Consider the following 16,440-nt stretch of genomic DNA (forward strand, 5'->3'; position numbering starts at 1 on the left):
CATTGTAAACATATTGTATATTTTGCCGTGTATTCTTTGTAGTAAAAAGCCGTTTTTAAACTGTGTGAGGCTTCAGTTAAATTGGTCGCTATTGTAAATCCACAATTCAGTCAGGGAATGGGAGTCAAAGTACAACCGCTCCATACGTGGTGAATTTCAAAACGCTTTACAGCCATGAATAAAAGGGTGCTTGCGTTCGTGCGTGTGTGTGTGTCCACCTCATCAGAACATCTCTCTGGTGAAGCCGGGGATGGGGACAGTGACTCCAGGGATGATCTTGACTGTCTCGGCCTCAGACAGGACCTCCAGGTGCTGACGGATGTGGTCGCTACGCTGCTCCAGCTCCAGGGCCTCCTGCTTCCTGGACAGGTCCTCACCCATACAGGCCTGTTGCTCCTCTAGGGACTGCAGAGAGTGCCTGGTACACAGGGTCACAGGACAGCAACACAGGGTTAGATGGTGGGAGGGGGGGGGGGGGGGGGGGGGGGGTCCTTACATTAAACGGCAATATGCTATGAAAGGGAGCACATCATATGTTCAATATGCTGTGAAAGAGTCATACGAGGTGGATATATGACGTGCTCACTTTCATAGCAACTCAATAACACATACACTCACCTAGACTTGGCTAGATTCTGCTGTAACACTTCTATGGTGGCTACCAACTGCTTAGCCTCTTCCACCAGTCCAGAATGCACCTACAGAGATCACAGAGTCATGGTATGGACACACATTATATACTGAACAAAAATATGAACGTAACATGCAATCATTTCATTGATTTTACTGATTTAGAGTTCTTAGAAGGAAATCAGTCAATTAAAATAAATTCATTCATTTAAGGTGGCTGGTCCAGGTGGCTGGTCTCAGACGACGCTGCAGGTGAAGAAGCCGGATAAGGAGGTTACACGTGGTCTGCAGTTGTGAGGCCGGTTGGACGTACTGACAAATTCTCTACAACTACATTGGAGGCTACTTATGGGAGAGAAATTAACATTAAATTCTCTGGAAACAACTCTGGTGGATAATCCTGCAGTCAGCATGCATATTGCACACTCCCTCAAAACTTGAGACATCTGTGGCATTGTGGTGTGTGACAAAACTACACATTTTAGAGTGGCCTTTTATTGTCCCCAGCACACGGTGCACCTGTGTAATGACCATGCTGTTTAATCAGCTTCTTGATATGCCACACCTGTCAGGTGGATGGATTGTCTTGGAAAAGGAGAAATGCTCACTAATGAGGAAGTAAACTAATGCACACATTTGAGAGAATAAAATAAAAATGCACATGGAACATTTCTGGTATATTTTACATCAGCTCGTGAAACACGGGACCAACACTTTACATGTTGAGTTTATATTTTTGTCCAGTATACTATGACCAACAGAGACACTGCTCCTTTTCCATGACAAAATCAACCTTTACAACAACTCAGGTCCTCTGAAGGGTCAATCTGCGCAGGCTTTCATAAAACAAATGTCTGAACACACAATGACCCTCCAAGACCAAAGAATACCCATTCCTGCTTTACAAGTTAGAATCAACCATAGAAATAGAATGAGTAGAACGAACATTGCCATTCAAGTTAATTTCCCTTGACATGTGGACCAGCGTTCATAGTGAGTGTACTGTCAAATTGCCCTGGATTGAGGGGCTTTTTCCGCATTCCAGTAATTCTATTATTATGGTTCTACCTGGTCTCTGCAGAGGTCCACTCCGGGCCTCGAGTTCCTGTTCTCCAGCCTGGTATGGACCAGCTTCAGGGGACACTCTGTAGCCAGCAGCTCCTGCTCAAGATGACGGATGTCCCTCAACAGCTCTGTGATCTCCTCTCTGGTCTGGTGGGACAGACAGAGCCAAAGGATCACAGAGTCAGCACTGAGAAGCCTGAGAAACCTCCAACAGCTAAGAAGGGCCGTCTAGAATTGCCCTCTTTGCTTTCTAAACTCTATGCTAGTCAATACTACCTTATCACCATCTATGCTCTCTATGGTTATTGGTCTAGCCTCTAGCTCTCACACAATAGCTGATTCATTCATTCCACTTCTTGTTCGGATCTACTGTACTCTACTGTATATATGATGTTACTGATCCAGAACACATTCATGAGAAACCTAGGCGATCTGCCTTCCCTGCATTGACCCCAGTCTTATATAATCCCACCCTGTGCATTCCAGACACTGCTATTGTTATTGCCTCTGGACTTCCTTACCAGGACTATATGTATTCATGTCTATGGAGATGGATAGGGCCCAGTGGAGCGCTAACAAAGGAAAATGGCTGTGCTGCTCTGATTAGAAGGGAGATCAGTTGAAGGGTGGAGAGAGCAGCTTTAGGTCAGTGCGGGACGGGGGGGGGGGGGGTCTAATGGGTTTAGTGGATGTATAGCATGAGAAGGACCCAGTGTAAGAGCTAAGCATGTCATTAATGTATAACAAGAGCCTTTCAAAGGCTTAGCTCTTGATACAAGGTGGTACATTTAGTCAAAACAGTATTTTGCATTGAAATACATTTTCCATTGTGCACCCTAATGAGCAGGACTCCGTACTCACAGCCGTGTGCTGCCAGTGCAGCCGACTACAGGCCTGCTGGAGCTGGTGGGCCCTCTTGCGCAGGTTGAACCCAGTGGTGACCCACTGCCCCTCCAGGTCATTCTGGCTCTAAAGGGACATAAGAGATGGGGGGATCAGACACCACACAGAGGAGAGAGATGAGTAAGAGTCTTATGGTGCAGTAATAAGGAATATGTGGCTCGTATTCAGAAAGTCTCAGAGTAGGTGGGTTGATATAGGATCAGTCTTGCCTTTTAGATCCTAATGAATAAGATTATTTGGACCAGGGGGACCTGATCCTACAGTAGATTACCACTCCTTCTCTGAGACACTCTTGGAGAGGATGATCTTGCTATACTTAGTCAGATACACATCAGTTTATGAAAATGGACAATCATGGCAGTTTTTATTTTTATTAACATGGCCTTCAAACTTATCCCAAAAACATGCTTATGATGTTTTCAAAAGGTGATAATGACCTCTTCAGACTGTGTGAGTGAGAATACCAGCAACCCTCAGGAACACATTACAATCCCCTCGTAAAGATGATCTTCAGCATTTATTGATCAGACTCCCGTTCCTGTTGAATGCTTCTGTACTGTATATCGATCAGGATGATATTCCTCGGATACAGTTTACACCGCTTCAGCCTGAGCCAAAAAAAACAAGTGCTACCTCATGCCTTTGAAATAAACCCATATGTCCTCCTCAGCTTAAACAATCCCCGACACCAGCATTCCAATAAAACAGTTACTGAAGTCCACTTGCAATTCATTCATGTCCATAATTATTGGCACCTTTGATAAAGATGAGCAAAAAAGACTGTATAAAATAAATAATACAAATTCTGAGCTATATTGTATATAATATTTGACCATAGCGTCTGACCATAGCACCGCCTGGAGTTTGATGAACGCCATTGGCAATTGAATTGGATCCAGTGCTATTTGGCCACATATACAGCATATACAGAAGCAGTGAATTTGGAAAGAATTCAGACCCCTTAATTTTTTCCGCGTTTTGTTAGGTTACAGACTTTCCTAAAACGGATACCAAAAAACAAATCCTCATCAATCTACACTCAATACCCCATAATGACAAAGCACATTTTTTTGCAAATGTATTAAAAATAAAAAACAGAAATATCATATTGACATAAGTATTCAGACCTTTTACTCAGTACTTTGTTGAAGCACCTATGGCAGCAATTACAGCCATTAGTCTTCTTGTGTATGATGCTACAAGCTTGGCACACCTGTATTTTGGGAGTTACTCTCATTCTTCTCTGCAGATCCTCTCAAGCTCTGTCAGGTTGGATGGGGAGCTTCGCTGCACAGCTATTTTCAGGTCTCTCCAGAGATGTTCAATCAGGTTCAAGTCTGGGCTCCGGCCACTCAAGGACATTCAGAGACTTATCCCGAAGCCATTCCTGCGTTGTCTTGGCTGTGTGCTTAGGGTCATTGTCCTGTTGTAAGGTGAAGTCTGAGGTCCTGAGCGCACTGGAGCAGGTTTTCACCAAGGATCCCTCTGTACTTTGCTCCGTTCATCTTTCCCTCGATCCTGACTAGTCTCCCAGTTCCTGCCACTGAAAAACATCCCCATAGCATGATGCTGCCATAACCATGCTTCACCGAAGGAATGGTGCAAGGTTTCCTCCAGATGTGACCATTGGCATTCAGGCCAAAGAGTTCAATCTTGGTTTCCTCAGACCAAAGCTTGTTTCTCATGGCCTTTGGCAAACTCCAAATAGGCTGTCCTGTCATGTGCCTTTTACTGAGAAGTGGCTTCCGTCAGGCCACTCTACCATAAAGGCCTGATTGGTGGAGTGCTGCAGAGATGGTTATCCTTCTGGAAGGTTCTCCCATCTCCACAGAGGAACTCTGGAGCTCTGTCAGAGTGAACATTGTGTTCTTGGTCACCTCCCTGACCAAGGCCTTCTCCCCCGATTCCTCAGTTTGGCCGTGCGGCCAGCTCTAGGAATACTCTTGGTGGTTCCAAACTTCTTCCATTTAAGAATGATGGAGGCCACTGTGTTCTTGGGGACCTTCATTGCTGCAGAAATGTTTTGGTACCCTTCCACAGATATGTGCCTCGACACAATCCTGCCTCGGAGCTCTATGGACAATTCCTTCGACCGCATGGCTTGGTTTTTGGCTTGGTTTTTGCTCCGACATGCACTGTCAACTGTGGGACCTTATATATACACACACACACACACGAGTGTGCCCTTCCAAATAATGTCCAATCAATTGAATTTACCACGGTTGGACTCCAATCAAGTTGTACAAATATCTCAAAGATGACAAATGGAAACAGGACACACCTGAAGCTCAATTTCGAGTCTCATAACAAAGGGTCTGAATACTTGTGTTTTTACTTTTAATACATTTGCAAAAATGTCTAAAAACCAGTTTTTGCTTTGTCATTATGGGCTATTGTGTGAAGATAGGTGAGGATTTATTTTATTTAACACATTTTAGAATAAGGCTGTAACGTAACAGAATGTGGAAAAAGTGAAAGGGTCTTAATACATTCCGAAGGCTCTGTATAGAGAAAAGTATCTCATACCTACGGTCAAATATGGTGGTGGATCTTTGATGTTATGGGGCTATTTTGCTGGTACTGGGGCCCTTGTTAAAGGTCAATAGCATCATTAACTTTTTCATTTTTACCAGGACATTTTAACCCAAAACCTTGTTTCCTCTGCCAAGAGACTGACACTTGGCCGGAAGTGGATCTTACAGCAAGACAATAACCCCAAGCACTAATCAAAATCCACAAAGAAGTGGTTAATTGACCACAAAATCAACATTTTTTAATGGTCATCTCAGCCTCTGGACTTACATTTACATTAGTCATTTAGCAGACGATCTTATCCAGAGGGAGTTACAGGAGAAATTAGACTTGAACCCCATTGAAAACCTGTAGTTTGATTTGAAGAGGGCAGTCCATAAGCACAGATGGAGGATATTAAGGATCTGGAAAGATTCCGTATGGAGGAATGGTCTGAGATCCCTCCCAACGTGGTCTCCAATCTCATAAAACATTTTAGAAAAAGGCTCAGTGTCATTATCCTCTAAAGGGGAGGGTGCTGGAGCACTGAAAACAGGCGTGCCAATCATTTTAAACCCCATCTTTGTGAGTTTTTTTTATTAGTTGTTAAACATAATCTCTATATCTGAGCAATTGTATTAGTATAAAATAATACATTTTCCACCCCAAAAATGTGCATGCAATATAGCTCAGTACTTGTATTATTTATTTTATACTGTATTTTTTTCTCATCTTTATCAAGCCTGCTAATAATTACAGACCTGACTGTATATATATCTTTTTTAATTGTGGCATATCAAGAAGCTGATTAAACAGCATGATCACTACACAGGTGCACCTTGTGCTGGGGACAATGAAAGGCCACTCTAAAATGTGCAGTTTTGTTACACAACACAATGCCACAGATGCCTCAAGTGTTGAGGCAGTGTGCAATTGGCATGCTGACTGCAGGAATATCCACCAGAGCTGTTGCTCGAGAACTGAATGTTAATTTCTCTACCATAAGCCAATGTAATTTCTCTATTGGAGGCCAACGTAATTTTCGAGAATTTGGCAGTATGTCCAACTGGTCTCATAACCGTAGACCACGACGTGTAACCACGGTAGTCCAGGACCTCCACATCCAGATTTTTCACCTGAGGGATGGTCTGAGACAAATCACCCAGACAGCTGATGAAACTGTAGGTTTGCACAACCGCAGAATTTCTGCACAAACTGTCAGAAACCATCTCAGGGAAGCTCGTCGTCCTCACCAGGCTCTTGACCTGACTGCAGTTCGGTGTTGTGGCCATAGAAGGAGACGTGGAGAAGTGTGCTCTTCACAGATAAATCCCAGTTTCAACTGTACCAGGCAGATGGCAGACAGCGTGTATGGTTTGCTGATGTCAACATTGTGAACACAGTGCCCCATGGTGGCAGTGGGGTTATGGTAAAGGGCAGGCATAAGCTAAGGACAACGAACACAATTGCATTTTAGCAATGGCAATTTGAATGCACTGAGATACCGTGACAACATCCTGAGGCCCATTGTTGTGCCATTCATCTGCCACAATCACCTCATGTTTCAGCATGATAATGCACAGCCCCATGTCATCAGGATCTGTATACAAAATGTCACAGTTCTTCCCTGGCCTGCAAACTCACCAGACATGTCACCCATCAAGCATAATTGGGATGTTCTGGATCGACATGTTCGACAGCGTGTTCCAGTTCCCGCTAATATACAGCAACTTCACAAAGCCATTGAAGAGGAGTGGGACAACATTCCACAGGCCACAATCAACAGCCTGATCAGCTCTATGCAAAGGAGATGTCACACTGCATGAGGCAAATGGTGGTCACTTAATGTATTTATTTCAATTGACTGATTTCCTTATATGATCTGTAATTCAGTAAAACCTTTGAAATTGTTGCATGTTCCTTTAATATTTTTGTTCGGTGGTATATATATTTATTTTTAAAGTATTTTCATTCTATTCAAATGGGGCTAGCATGAAATGAGAGGGGAGCCAGAGGAGGGAGATGCAGAATAGGGTATGGGCCAGGATTTGTACCCATTCTGGCTCCACCAGCCTCAGGCACGTATACAGTTTGAAATGGGCAGCAAGCATATTATTAAAATACAGTCCAAAAACACTTAGAAATACCAAACATCCCTTTTTTTATTAGTTTGTTATGGGAGTTGCCCTATATGCCTAATGGAATACATTTCCATACTGCGTAAAATGGTCTCTGACCGTACATCCACACGAGCCCCCACCCTCCCCAGTCTCCATTCCCCGACCCTGACTTCCTGTGCTACTAATAACATGTATCGCTCTCCTCCTCCCCCAATACACAGATGGTTCCACCCACACATTATTTTCTAGGAGTAGGTTTAAGTTGCCCCTAGACACTGATCTAAGCTCAGTCTTGTGTTTTGACCTCTAATGGTTAAGGTTAGCATTTGGGGAGGGTAAACTAATCCTAGATCAGTCCTCTAGCACCTGTATCCTTGTAGAGGTCATCGTCTCCCTCAGCTGTAGGGAAGCCTGCATCTCCTCCTCAGCCCGGGTCACGTTGTAGTGGGTGAACTGCTCCCACTCTTGGTGTGTGGAGGCACTGCAGGGTACAAGACAATAAATCAGCCACAGTTATACATTGGTAAGTACTGTACACTACAAGTACTGTGTTATAAATTAGAAAATGTTTCAGGTTTAGAGGATCAGTTGAGGTTTAGTGGTTCAAATGAACATAATTCAAGATTTAGGTAAATGCTGAGAATTGGTCTGCCATTGAGTGTTCTGCTATCTGAACACCAATACAAAGTATTTAGGGGTGACGACTATGTAAAACAAAATTCCTAGAAATATCCAGTATAATTTCACTCATGATCATCTCCTTTATTCTACACATGTTGACTCAGTAGGTTGACAAGGCACTACTCTGCTCCCATCCTTACCTAGTGGGTACGTGGGTGGGGTCAGGTTTGAAAGATATGTCAGGTGACCTGTCTGTGAGTGACAGGCATGATAGGTCCACATCCAGGGCTTCAGTCTTGTTGGATAGGTCAAAGGTCAGCTGTTGGTGGGCTTCCTTGAGACAGCTTGAAGTTAAAAGGAATAAACTTTATTGATGCTACATTGCTAAGAAAGGAAATTAGATTTATCACCCGCATAGAACTATAGACACGCAAGCATACATCAGGAGATCCTATTAAATTACTAGAGGGGATATATCATAAACCCTCAAAGCTCCAGAACGGTATGATAATGGCAGCCGTTTTGGTCGGGGAGAAATCCAAATGGCAGTAGAGGCATACATGATACATTTCCTGCTTTTACTTATGCAGGAAAATAAAATAAAGGCATGAGATGTATCAGAAATTGTGTAAAAGAATTGTCAACCTAAAATATTGTCATATAATTATGAATACAGTTTACACAGGTTTTAGACCAATTTTCTGTATAAATAGCCTCTAAAATATCATCAACTGATTTCAGCCAGTGTATGGCTGTGGATTGACTGCATTGTTTGTATGGAATATTGGCAGTTAATTTGAAAAAATAAAACTGTCTGGCTAGTTAGCTAATAAACATACTGTGAAGATAATCTTTAAATTGATTGTTTTCACAATATTTTAAATCACAGCACTGGCTGCCCAACTCCCTGACCAAAATGGCTAACTTTTATACTGTCATAAGATAGTTCATGTCCATTCTAGTGTTCTAATTCCTAATTATATGCATACATCAGCACACATAGGCTACAGAACGCAGTGGAATGTTAACGAATCCTGTCAAATTTGCTGCAAATCATCTTAATGAAGCAATGGTGAAATGAAATCAGGACGACACATATGCCTCCAATTGTCAGTACCATCCACCCGTTTCGGTTTCACATGGCATTATCCTTTATTTTTAAAAGCAACACAGCTGCCTGTTAGATAGAAACCCTTTATGTTCCATGGATCAATTAAACCATATCCCGAGACACAACCAAAGACCTTTGGCAGTTAAATCTCTATCCTGTCTTACCAGAGCTGCTCGAAGGCCTTGCTGATGTGCTGCTGCAGCTCTTGCTGCATGGTGTCAATCATCTGTGCCTCCCTCTTCAGCTGGCCCTCCAGGGGGTCACTGACCAGCTCGCTCCCCCGCCGGCCCTCTCTCTGGGTCAGACACTCCACTACCACTTCCAGGGGCACGGCCGTTTCTGCCAGGGCCCTCTCCGTCTCTTCCTTCACCTGGGAGAGAGACAGAGACAGACAGACCGGGTTGACAATACAGTTTGTACTAAATGCCCAAGGACGATCCACTAGACAATTAAACATGTGTTCTATCATTCATTGTCAACCAACACACATACTTCCAGAAAGAACAAAAATAACACCCCTCAGGCATAATTAGATTATGATTATCTTACTTAATAAGGGTAGGATTTGGGTAGAGTAGACTGCACCAGACTACACAACAATGCATACAAATAGCATAGTAGAAAGTGGATTCCCAAAGGTCCCTAGAGTTAACAAATTAGGGACACTGACAGATTCTGTTCTGTGACATGCGTACTACAGTATAAGTAGAGGTAAATTGATTTGAACATTAAGTAGTTTTCCCACATTTCCTGCCATAACAAGTATTAGTGACCTGTGTCAGAGCTTTGATCTCTCTCTCCATTGCCTGTACGCAGAACTGCAGTCTGTCCTTCTGCTCAGTGACCTCATTGATCCTGTCAACCAGCCTGTCTCGGCTGTCACTCTCATCCCAGCGTGTCTGACAGAGAGACGGAGAAGAGTCCACGGTCACACACAGTATTACTTTGTTATTATGGGGTATAGGAGGTGAACATGAGTTGGTCATCTCTCTGTCAATGCATTCCCTTCTGGCTGGCATCAGGCATTCATAACAGTCCCTTGTCTCTCCGTCTCTGTACCTTACAGGCTGTCTGGTGCCTCAGGGCCCGCCCCTCCTGCCTTGTCTGCTGTGAATGGTGGCGTTGATGCTCGGCGGTGTCCGTGAGCAGCTTGTTATTGGTCTCCCAGTCTGTCACCCAGTAACGCTGACCGGGCTTCCTACTCGTAGTGGCCATTCCTACTAACATAAATAGACAGCTTGAATTGAGTTAGTCAGTCAAAGGCTGTAGAGACCTGTATACAGGTCTAGATCCAAAGAGAAATTCCTTTCCACTAAAATGACATTTTTGAGTGTGTTAAAATCCAACCATAATGTGCACACAGGCTGTTATAGCACTTCCTGATGTAAACCAACTGGCCTAAGTTTCTACATTTGTTTTCTTATCATCACATGTCAAATAGTAGGGTATGAAACCTGGCCATGTTCAATTGAAAAGGTTTCATAGTGCTTTAAAGTAAATTAATATTTTCTAATATTTTCCATGGGAGGAATGGGTCGACACAGAATAGGAAGCAGGGTAGTGTAAATGCATGTAAATGTAAATGCAACTGAAACTCTACCCAGCTATCAAATGAAGCATGAAATGTGAAAAACCTAGGATAAAGTTAGCGATGAAGGAAAAGCCCTAAACATACTGAATACCCTGAAGACTCTGGGTTCCACCAGAGACTCTGGGTTCGCACCCAGGCTCTGTCGCAGCCGGCCGCGACCGGGAGGTCCGTGGGGTGACGCACAATTGGCCTAGCGTCGTCCGGGCTAGGGAGGGTTTGGCAGGTAGGGATATCCTTGTCTCATCGCACACCAGCAACTCCTGTGGCGGGCCGGGCGCAGTGCGTGTTAACCAAGGTCGCCAGGTGCACTGTTTTTCCTCCGACACATTGGTGTGGCTGGCTTCCGGGTTAGATGCGCGCTGTGTTAAGAAGCAGTGCAGCTTGGTTGGGTTGTGTTTCGGAGGACGCATGGATTTCGACCTTCGTCTCTCCTAAGCACGTACGGGAGTTGTAGCGATGAGACAAGATAGTAATTACTAACAACTGGATACCACGAAATTGGGGAGAAAAAGGGGGTAATAAAAAGAAAAATGCAGTAATTGACAGAGTCGAAAGCCTTTTATCTATGGCGGTTATGATATTGTTTAGGACCTTGAGCGTGGCTGATGTGCACCCACGACCAACTCGGAAAACAGATTGCATAGCGGAGAAGGTACGGTGGAATTCGAAATGATCGGTGATCTGTTTGTTAACTTGGCTTTCAAAGACTTTAGAAAGGCAGGGCAGGATGGATATAGGTCTGTAACAGCTTGGGTCTAGAGTGTCTCCCCCTTTGAGGGGGATGACCGTGGCAGCTTTCCAATCTTTGGGTATCTCAGATGATACGAGAAGTTGAACAGGCTAGTAATAGTGGTTGCAACAATTGCAGCGGATAATTTTTGAAAGAGAGGGTCCAAATCGTCTATCCCAGCTGATTTGTAGGGGGTCAAGATTTTGCAGGTCTTTCAGAACATCCGCTATCTGGATTTGGGTGAAAGAGAAACGTGGGGGGGGGGGGGCTTGGGCAGGTTGCTGCGGGGGGTGCAGAGCTGTTGGCCGGAGTAGGGGTAACCAGGTGGAAAGCATGGCCGGCCGTAGAAAAATGCTTGTTGAAATGATCGTTTATCGTAGATTTATCATGGTGACAGTGTTTCTTAGCCTCAGTGCAGTGGGCAGCTGGGAGAAGGTGCTCTTATTATCCATGGAATTTACTGTGTTCCAAAACTTTTTGGAATTAGGGCTACAAGATGCAAATATCTGTTTTAAAAAGCTAGCCTTTGCTTTCCGAACTGTGTATATTGGTTCCTGACTCCCCTGAAAAGTTGCATATAGCGGGGGCTATTCGATGCTAATAAACACATCACAGGATGTGCTGGTCAAGGGCAGTCAAGTCAGGAGTGAACCATGGGCTATATTTGTTCTTAGTTCTACATTTTTGGAACGGGGCATGCTTATTTAAGATGGTGAGGAAAGCACTTTTAAAGAGCAACCAGGCATCCTCTACTGACGGCATGAGGTCAATATCCTTCCAGGTCGATTAGAAAGGCCTGCTCGCTGACGTATTTTAGGGAGTGTTTGACATTGATGAGGGGTGGTCGAATGACTGCGGACCCATTACGGACGCAGACAATGAGGCAGTGATCGCTGAGATCCTGGTTGAAGACACCAGAGGTGTATTTGGAGGGCAAGTTGGTAAGGATGATATCTATGAAGGTGCCCATGTTTACGGATTTAGGGTTGTACCTGGTAGGTTCCTTGATAATTTGTGTGAGATTGAGGGCATCTAGTTTAGATTGTAGGATGGCCGGGGTGTTAAGCATATCCCAGTTTAGGTCAACTAACAGTATGAACTCTGAAGATAGATGGGAGGCAATCAATTCACATATGGTGTCCAGGGCACAGCTTGGTGCTGGATTTTTAAAAGTAGAAGCTCAAACTGTTTGTGCAGATACCTGGAAAGTAAGACAGAACTCTGCAGGCTCTCTCTGCAGTAGATTTCAACTCCGCCCCCTTTGGCAGTTCTATCTTGACAGAAAATGTTGTAGTTGCGGATGGAAATTTCTGAATTTTTGGTGGCCTTCCTAAGCCAGGATTCAGACAAGGCTAGGGCATCAGGGTTGGCGCAGTGTGCTAAAGCAGTGAATAAAACAAACTTAGGGAGGAGGCTTCTGATGTTAACATGCATGAAACCAAGGCTTTTACGGTTACAGAAGTCAACAAATGAGAACTCCTGGGGAATAGGTGTAGCACTGAGGTCTCCGCATGCGTGAGGGGTGGGACAAAAGAGCTATCTTAGGCATGTTGAACAGGACTGGGAACTCTACAGTGAAATAAAACAATAACTAAGCGAAACAGCAGTAGACAAGGTACAGTGCCTTACGAAAGTATTCGGCCCCCTTGAACTTTGCGACCTTTTGCCACATTTCAGGCTTCAAACAAAGATATAAAACTGTATTTTTTTGTGAAGAATCAACAACAAGTGGGACACAATCATGAAGTGGAACGACATTTATTGGATATTTCAAACTTTAACAAATCAAAAACTGAAAAATTGGGAGTGCAAAATTATTCAGCCCCCTTAAGTTAATACTTTGTAGCGCCACCTTTTGCTGCGATTACAGCTGTAAGTCGCTTGGGGTATGTCTCTATCAGTTTTGCACATCGAGAGACTTCTTGCAAAACAGCTCGAGCTCAGTGAGGTTGGATGGAGAGCATTTGTGAACAGCAGTTTTCAGTTCTTTCCACAGATTCTCGATTGGATTCAGGTCTGGACTTTGACTTGGCCATTCTAACACCTGGATATGTTTATTTTTGAACCATTCCATTGTAGATTTTGCTTTATGTTTTGGATCATTGTCTTGTTGGAAGACAAATCTCCGTCCCAGTCTCAGGTCTTTTGCAGACTCCATCAGGTTTTCTTCCAGAATGGTCCTGTATTTGGCTCCATCCATCTTCCCATCAATTTTAACCATCTTCCCTGTCCCTGCTGAAGAAAAGCAGGACCAAACCATGATGCTGCCACCACCATGTTTGACAGTGGGGATGGTGTGTTCAGCTGTGTTGCTTTTACGCCAAACATAACGTTTTGCATTGTTGCCAAAAAGTTCAATTTTGGTATCATCTGACCAGAGCACCTTCTTCCACATGTTTGGTGTGTCTCCCAGGTGGCTTGTGGCAAACTTTAAACAACACTTTTTATGGATATCTTTAAGAAATGGCTTTCTTCTTGCCACTCTTCCATAAAGGCCAGATTTGTGCAATATACGACTGATTGTTGTCCTATGGACAGAGTCTCCCACCTCAGCTGTAGATCTCTGCAGTTCATCCAGAGTGATCATGGGCCTCTTGGCTGCATCTCTGATCAGTCTTCTCTTTCTATGAGCTGAAAGTTTAGAGGGACGGCCAGGTCTTGGTAGATTTGCAGTGGTCTGATACTCCTTCCATTTCAATATTATCGCTTGCACAGTGCTCCTTGGGATGTTTAAAGCTTGGGAAATATTTTGGTATCCAAATCCGGCTTTAAACTTCTTCACAACAGTATCTCGGACCTGCCTGGTGTGTTCCTTGTTCTTCATGATGCTCTCTGCGCTTTTAACAGACCTCTGAGACTATCACAGTGCAGGTGCATTTATACGGAGACTTGATTACACACAGGTGGATTGTATTTATCATTAGTCATTTAGGTCAACATTGGATCATTCAGAGATCCTCACTGAACTTCTGGAGAGAGTTTGCTGCACTGAAAGTAAAGGGGCTGAATAATTTTGCACGCCCAATTTTTCAGTTTTTGATTTGTTAAAAAAGTTTGAAATATCCAATAAATGTCGTTCCACTTCATGATTGTGTCCCACTTGTTGTTGATTCTTCACAAAAAAATACAGTTTTATATCTTTATGTTTGAAGCCTGAAATGTGGCAAAAGGTCGCAAAGTTCAAGGGGGCCGAATACTTTCGCAAGGCACTGTATATTGACATTAGAGATAGGCATAAAGCAATCACGGGTGTTGGTCGGGAGAGCTAAGACAACAACGGGTAAATGATGATGAAATGGGCAGAGAGTCAGTTCGGTACACAAAGGACCTGAGTTTGAGGCTGGGGCCGAAAGATAAACAAAATTAGGTAGTGTTATTGAACAGACCAGCAGGCATCAGCTGTGTAGCCGAGTGATCATAGGGTCCAATGAGCAGCAAGAGATGTGTCAGGGAGCCGTTCGGTAGTCGCTACTATACTAGGCGAGCAGGAGACACTGCGTTCAGAAAGCTGGCGGGCCTGGGATAGCAGATGGCAGACCAGTCATGATGGATCAGCGGTGCTCCGTGTCGACAATAGAGGGTCCAGGCCAATTGGCAAAAGAGGTATTGTAGCCCAAGAATTAGCTGGTATACCCGTCGGCTGGCCGGGAGATGGGCCTAGCTCTAGGCTAGCTCAAGGCTAACTGGCGCTTGCGTCGGGACAGAAGCATCAGCCAACAGTAGCCACTTGGTTGCAGCTAGCTAGCTGCGATGATCCGGTGTAATGGTCCAGAGCTTTGGCAGGAATCCGGTGATGTGGTGGAGAAAAGCAGTCCGATATACTCTGGGTTGATATCGCGCTGTGCAGACTGGCAGGTAATTGTCCGAGCTAAAGCTGGCTAGTGTCCGAGATAAAGGTGAAGACCACTAGCAGTGGCAAACAATGACAAGTAGCTAGTTTGGTGGCTAGCTCCTGATGGAGGTTCCAGTTATAAGGTATACAAATAATAGCAGATCCGTACCACATTGCACGAGGCGGGTTGCAGGAAAGTATGTTTAGTTCGTAGATGGAAAGTGTGATTAAAATATATGAAAGAAATTAAAAACAAATTACAATCAAATTAACACGGGACAAAGCAAACACACGTCCGACTGCTATGCCATCTTTGTGCACTGACTGTTTCACAGAGAGATATGAGTGTCCTGTGGAGTTATTCTGTCATAGACTTAGTGAAGGATAAATGTGACTAAAAATGGGATTTTAGGAGATTCAATTCAATCCATCCCATATTTTCCAGGAGGGTTGAACTGGTTCAGTGCACTCGGGTACACTTTCCATTTTCATTGAGACCAGTTTGTTATGATTAATTTAATTTGAGGCAATGGTGGAAAATGAAATAAAGTTCAGTTGGTAGACTAGATTGTATTCTGCATTCTCAAGGTTCTTAACAACTTCTTATGGCTTAGATCGCGCTAACGGAATTGATATGATAACAGCCAGTGAAAGTGCAGGGCGCCAAATTCAAAACAGAAATCTCATAATTAAAATTCCTCAAGCATAGAGGTATTTTACACCATTTTAAAGAAACTTGTTGTTAATCCCACCCCAGTGTCCGATTTCAAAAAGGCTTTACGACGAAAGCACACCAAATGATTATGTTAGGTCTGCACCTAGTCACAGAAAAACAGTCATTTGTCCATCCAAAGAGAGTCACAAAAAGCAGAAAAAGAGATCAAATTAATCACTAACCTTTGATGATCTTCATCAGATGACACTCACAGGACTTCATGTTACACAAAACATTAAATGTTTTTTCGATAAAGTTCATATTTCTATACAAAAATCTTAGTTTACATTGGCGCGTAACGTTCAGTAGTTCAAAAACATCCGGTGATTTTGCAGAGAGCCACATCAATTTACAGAAAAACTCAAATATTGTTGAAAATACACTGCTCAAAAAAATAAAGGGAACACTAAAATAACACATCCTAGATCTGAAATGAATGAAATATTCTTATTAAATACTTTTTTCTTTACATAGTTGAATGTGCTGACAAGAAAATCACAAAAATGATCAATGGAAATCAAATTTATCAACCCATGGAGGTCTGGATTTGGAGTGACACTCAAAATTAAAGTGGAAAACATACTACAGGCTGATCCAACTTTGATGTAATG

At 43.5% G+C, this 16,440-nt stretch overlaps 1 protein-coding gene across 1 annotated transcript; it reads right to left on the bottom strand.

Moving 5' to 3' along the window:
- Positions 1-222: 222 nt before the first annotated feature.
- LOC139377175 (tektin-2-like) lies at positions 223-10,176 on the bottom strand. The gene is made up of 9 exons (XM_071120181.1): positions 10,021-10,176; positions 9,735-9,860; positions 9,126-9,331; positions 8,051-8,194; positions 7,596-7,710; positions 2,557-2,664; positions 1,699-1,842; positions 619-698; positions 223-418 (listed from the first exon to the last, which is right to left on the bottom strand). Exons 1-9 carry the CDS (start codon positions 10,174-10,176, stop codon positions 223-225), a joined length of 1,275 nt encoding a protein of 424 aa, XP_070976282.1.
- Between the last annotated feature and the right edge of the window lie 6,264 nt (positions 10,177-16,440).

The sequence above is a fragment of the Oncorhynchus clarkii genome, chromosome 2 (genome assembly GCF_045791955.1).
Source record: "Oncorhynchus clarkii lewisi isolate Uvic-CL-2024 chromosome 2, UVic_Ocla_1.0, whole genome shotgun sequence".
NCBI lineage: Eukaryota > Metazoa > Chordata > Actinopteri > Salmoniformes > Salmonidae > Oncorhynchus > Oncorhynchus clarkii.